At 44.8% G+C, this 6,000-nt stretch overlaps 1 protein-coding gene across 10 annotated transcripts in view; it reads left to right on the top strand.

Annotated features, from left to right (window-relative positions):
- Positions 1-2,289: 2,289 nt before the first annotated feature.
- PTPRK (protein tyrosine phosphatase receptor type K) overlaps positions 2,290-6,000 on the top strand; it is a 554,088-nt gene continuing 550,377 nt past the window's right edge. For 9 of the 10 annotated variants that reach the window (XM_030809659.1, XM_030809654.1, XM_030809655.1 and 6 more), the window contains exon 1: positions 2,290-2,750. In XM_030809659.1, coding sequence (XP_030665519.1) covers positions 2,651-2,750 — 100 coding nt within the window. In that variant the 5' untranslated portion in view covers positions 2,290-2,650. The remainder of the gene's footprint in view (positions 2,751-6,000) is intronic. The other variant, XM_030809660.1, reaches the window with a different exon arrangement.

Raw genomic sequence — 6,000 nt, 5'->3', positions numbered from 1 at the left:
TGAAGATTTTAGTGACTTTTAATGCAGGTTGGCAATTTTCTTTCCTAAAAGTTTAACCAAATTTACACTTCTATTGATTCATGTATTCATTTATTCTTTCAAACAAACAAAAATCTACTAATTCCTAATATTTGCCACACATTTAGCTATGTAGAAGATCCACCAGGTTTCTACTCAAGTGATTTCAATCCATACTGGTCAGCACTAGTTATGCACAAAAGGAATAAAGTACTCACCTAAAAGTATTATTGCATTCTTTTGATTTTTAGTGAGAAACTGTCTGTGATGTTTTGCTGATTTATTTTGAGAATTTCATTTTTTCTCTTTGCATTGCCTCCCCCACTTCTCACTTAAGTATGTGTCTTTGGGTAAGTTACTTAACCTATAACTTTGTTTCCTTATTTGTCAAATGGGAATGATTGTACCAAAGTCTTCACGGAATTGTTGTCTGAACTCAATGAAACACTGAAAATCTTGATGTCTCAATGTGACATTGTATACTCTAAGACAGTGCCTAGAACATTTGAAGAACTTTCTAAACATTACCTGCTATTATTATTACTTCCATGATAGAGAAAGTAATAAAGTTTCGTGAAATGAATCTTCTATCAGCTGTCCCCCAAAATGGGCAAGGTAAGAATTGTGTGCACTTTGTCCTGGCACTGTGTGAAAGTCTTTAAAGAAGTTTTTTGTTTGTGTATTTAAACAAACAAATTACCACGTCATGAACTTCTTTTACATTTCTTACAAGAGTAGAGCAGATGAATTAGTATGTAGACAGTAGGGTTTTGTTTGTTTTTACTGGGACAAATTGCTGCTAAATTTTAGGAAGTTCTGCTGTCCTCAAAAAGAAAAATACGTCCCTCAGTTTTTTGTTACCTGGGATCTAGGAATGTTCTCTAAGTAAAGAAATGGAATGGTGATGGTGTGTTGAAAGCTATAGGTTAATGAGTTAAAAAAAAAATCTACATTGTACCCTAAGGAAGGATGAACTTAACTACGCTGAACTGAATTGACAAGTGTTGGGCTAGTCAGTGTGCTAATGAGCAGGCTACTATTCTCACAGAATTTTTAAGTCTTTTCTGCCTGATATGTATGTATGTATAATATGTATTTATATCTGTATATATTTGTGTGTATATTTATTACATTTTTATTTCCACAGGCTCTGTCATAAGTCTGGTCATTAATAACATATATTTGATTAAAGGAATATGTGGCTTGGTAAATTATGTGAATGTTATATTAAAATGAATTTCACATTGTCTTGATTTACAAAGGCTAAGATGTCTGAGAAACTGAGAGATGTCAATCAACAGACTATTGTTTTAGCAGTCGTACATAACACATAAAAATTCTGAATCAAAGTTATTATGTTATTCAATTGTGATCATACCTATTTTTTGTGATATTTTACAAGAATGAATAAAGTATGCACAATACAGTCTTACCACAGAAGTAAGGCAGGGTGGCATATGGCGAAACCACTTCAAGCTGCTGAAGTAGTTAACAGTGAAATATTTTACTGTCATAATATAGCATTATTTTCTGCTAGACGAATCATTCCAAAGAAGCTGTTTTCATGGTCAGTGTAGAAGTCTTTTGTTAAATACTTACGTCTTAACTAGCTACTAGATACTAAAAAAAATAAAACCACACACACACCAGACCTAGGTGCAAAGAAGGGATAATAAGCCCTGATGCAGTTCTTAGGTGAGAAGTGGAAAGGGGCCGGAAGGTTCCAGAACAACAAGCAAAGTCAGTGAAGCAGAGTAAATCCAAATACTTGGCAAATGACAAATAAACCAGAAAGGAGACACGCCAGCTGTTCACGCTGGAAAGTTACCAATCGTTAATTCTGGTTCAAGTTTTATTTATTCTATGAATAAGGGACAAGTTTTCGATGGGGGTGGGGTGTCTTATTCCTTATTACAAGAATAAGGAACGGGGAGTTTTGAAGGCGGGCGGGTGTTTCCTCAGGGCGCTTCCACACTCCCCTTTCTATCAGCAACCGCTCGGGGGAACCTCCACCTTGGGGAGGGAACCCCAGGACGCCTCTCCTCGGACGGCGGGGGTTTCTCTGCGCGCGTCCTCGGTCGTCCGGTCGCACGGCTTACCGAACTCTCGCCTCTCAAACTCTGATTTCTGGAACAGGGCAGCGAGCTGCGCCGGGTCCCCTTTCCCGCTCGTTCCCCTGGAGCAGCGGCTGGCGGCGGGGCCCAGGCTGCGAACAAAGGCGGCGCGGGGCGCTGGGCGCGGGGCGCGCGGCCGGGGCTGGCGCGCGTCTCTCCGGCAGGAGGCGGCGGCGGCGCCGCGCCCGAGCCCGCATTCCTCAGAAGCGCCCGGAGCCCGCGGGGCGACGTCACTCCCGGCTCCGCCCCCGTCCCTCCTCGAGCAAAGTAACTCTTGACTAACAGGAGCAGCCTCCGCCGAGCATGGAGAGCTGCCGCCGCGGCCGGCCGGCGACGCTGGCGACGCTTTCGCCCGCGAGGTAGTTTGGCGACTGCGAAGAAGGAAAAAGTGCGGGCGGGCGGCTGTCCTCTCACCGTCCTCACCCCGTGAGGCCCAGCCCGCGCCTCCGTCGTGGATTTCGCGGCGTTCCCCCCGGCAGCTCTTTGCAAAGCTGCTTGAAACTTCTCCCAAACTCGGCATGGATACGGCGGCGGCGGCGGCGCTGCCTGCTTTTGTGGCGCTCTTGCTCCTCTCTCCTTGGCCTCTCCTGGGATCGGCCCAAGGCCAGTTCTCCGCAGGTGAGTGGCCGGGGGGCGTCCGCGACGAACGCCCGGAGTCCTGGGCTCACGAGGGGTGAGCCAGGTCCCCGCCAGGGCTGGGGACAAGGATCGTGGGGAGCTCTCGCGGTCCGGGGATGTGGGACACAGGGTAGAGGGAGGGCTGTCCCCAGAGTTCGTGCCAGGTGGGACGCGGGGCACCCATTGTTCCTCTCCTAAGCTTGCTCGGGGCGCAGGCTGGCACGGTCGAGCCGGAGAGTGTGGGGACCTGCTGGCTTCGGCGTCTCTCGTGGCCTGCGCCGGGCTAGTGGGGAAGAGAGAAAGAAAAAGTAGTTACGACTCCGGTGACGGCACTCTGTTGCTTGTGGTGCGGGCTCGTGGCTCTCTGCCACTTGGGTGTTTAAACAAATTCCCCCGGAAGCCATTGTCAGAAATGTGGAGATTCGAAGGGACTGACCTCGGCGCGCTTTGCCAGGTGCTTTTTGTCCCGGGAATAACCTCCCCTGACTATTGTCTAACTACTTCCCCGTCCCTCCCGGAGTCCCCTTTCTCCTCCCCCAGCGCTGGGTTGCTCCCGGGCTTGCCCTGTGCTCACGGGCACTGCTTGGAGCATGTTGTGTGTGTGTGTTGGCGGAGCCCTGTAAGATGCGTTGAAATGCGGTTCTAAGGACCCACTCTGAGCGTTCATGGGCATCGAGGTCTGGGCGCCTGGTGGAGGAAGGCTGACTCGCGCGTGGGAGCCCGCTCCTCGGGCAAAACCACCGCCAGGCTGGCCCCGCGCCCCCCGGATCCGGCCTGGGGCTGGAAGCGGACTGTAAATGACTGACTTCTGCCGGGGGAACCCAAAAGGAGACAAGTGGAGCGTCTCGCTGTAGCCCTGGGGGTTCTCGGTCAAGCCGCTCAGAGGAGTCCGTGAACCCCGGCTCTCCCGGTCCCGCCCTCTGTTCCCCTCCAGTTTTGTTATCCTTCGTGTAGGTTGGTTGCTTCTTTCGTTCTCTCCTCTGGGGACTCTGAAGTTTCACCAGGTGGACGCTGGGGAGCGGGCTCCCGAGCACTTGTCTACCTCCCGCCAGTCCTGACAACTTTTCTGGCCAACCTACCCAGCTTCGCTTGGCTGGCGAGCGCATCTGCTGCTGGGGTTCGCGGTGCAGATGGAGACGCAGAGGTGGCCAGAGGGTGATGGAGAAGACAGGAAAAGCGACAGCCACGCTCCTGGCTGAAGCCGCAGGACGCAAATAACTTATTTGTACCTGACAGTTTCTCACGTTGTTTTGGAGGCCCTGTTTCCTGAAAATAAACTCAAATTGTTGTTTTCTGGAATAATCGTTTATTTCCTTTCTATTGCCCTCCTACCCCCGCCCCCTTTAGAACTCTATAAAGGGAGTTAAACAACAGATTCAGGTGGCAGCATGTGTCGTACATTCAGAGAGAGATTATGAAATGGCAGCACGCAGAGGAAAAGCCCTGTATATAATTGATGTACGCAGAGGGTAACAGCTCTATGCAAAAAATGATCCGATGGTTTAATTGAATTCTTTCTGGAGTAAGCATTACTGCATGCATTTCTGACATATAATGCCCGTTAGCATTGAAACCGTGCTTGATGTAACTCATTATATGCAGGCAAGTTGGAGTGAGTATTGATATCTGCACAGCGTTTGTCACTGCACGGAAAGCCTACGCTTGAAAAGGCTTGTAGTTTGTTAATTGAAAGTTTGAACTCTACCAGTTGCATGATTAAACTTACATGTATTCAAGAGTTGCAACTATTAATGTCTCAACAGCTGATGGATATATTTTCAGCAGTAGAGAAACTTTTTTTTCTTCTCTTTTTAAATGTTATTTACCCTTTAATTAACAAGTAAATATTACATTTCCTCCAGCTGAATGTGAAAATGAGCTTTTCTGATACCTGGAGTTTAGATATGTACAATAAACAATTGTGTTCTTAGATATCTAGTTCTAAGTACTTTAACTAAATATGCCTGGCTTTTCTTTAGTGACAAAGCATAACATTTGACATGATGTTGTATATTTAATTAATATAATGTGCATTCCTAAAAAGTACAGTAATCACAGGATTGCATCTCAAGATTTTGCCCTTTAGGAATGTATGCCCAGAAATGCATGTCTTTTATTCTCAGAGTTTAAAGTCAGATTGCGGATTTGCCTTTCTCCACAAATTATAAGTTTGTTTTGTAAATACTTCCTTTTTTTCTGGCTACCATAAATCATTTGATATTTTATTGTCATAAAATTCTATGGCAGTCAGATTTGTTGCAGACAGATTAGAGATGTATTGAAGATTGGAGGTGTATTCTATATTGCTGGTTTTTCTTATATTTTACTTTAAATAGTGAACTTTTATTCCTTTTGAGAAATTTAAATAAACCCACTTTAAAAGTCCAAGACAAATTCATGTTGAGAATTTAAAAATATCTTAAGTATGTCTTTCAAATCATACTCATTAAGATCAGTTTACTTTCTGATATCATGTGGTTCCTAATGTAGTAAGCTTCAAAAGCAAATTTTGAAAGGCTGAGCATTGTTGGGACTTTGATGTGTCATATACTTATTCAGTTTTCTTTGTTTAAACTAAAAATGTAAGAGTGTTTTCATTATTGTGACTTTTTTTCTTAGCTTTTGCAGTTAAAGTGTAAAACTGCTGTACTGCGAGCATCTTTAAAACCAGAACTTTCTGTAAATCTCAACTCATATATTCTTTCAGTTTCACCTCTCACTTAAAATGACACCCATGTCATATCTGAGGAAACCGAGGCATAGAAGAATAAAGAAGTATTAAAGTTTATTCACTGGGTTGTATAGCTGTGATCTCTTGATATAATGTAAGAAAGTTTTCTGTAGAAGGACTTAGATGACTGATGAAACCAGATGCAGGTAAGGTGACTTGGAAACAGCTTTCTCATCTGTAAAATGGGGATAATAATACCCAACTTGACCTTTCCACATGGTTTTTATGATTAAATGAAGTAATTTATGGGAACTAGCACTGTAAATCGTAAAGCACTCTGCAGCTATCTGGGGTGTAATCATCATTAAGTGCCTTAGTTTCGGCTTTTTACTGCTTCCAAATTCTCTCTCCAGTAAGTGCAGGCTGTTCAGGATTTGTGTGTGAGTGTGTCTGTGCGCGCGCGTGTGTGTATACGTGTGTGTGTTTTCACTCAGCCAGTCTTTCATTTTAATTATTGTTAAACATAAACATACTAGATTGGCCAGACCATAATTTTGTCAGCACAATGATCGATTATCC

Source organism: Nomascus leucogenys, chromosome 3 (genome assembly GCF_006542625.1).
Source record: "Nomascus leucogenys isolate Asia chromosome 3, Asia_NLE_v1, whole genome shotgun sequence".
NCBI classification, from domain to species: Eukaryota; Metazoa; Chordata; class Mammalia; order Primates; family Hylobatidae; genus Nomascus; species Nomascus leucogenys.
The sequence above is the reverse complement of the archived record's forward strand: the minus strand, read 5'-3'. Positions and strand labels throughout refer to the sequence as shown.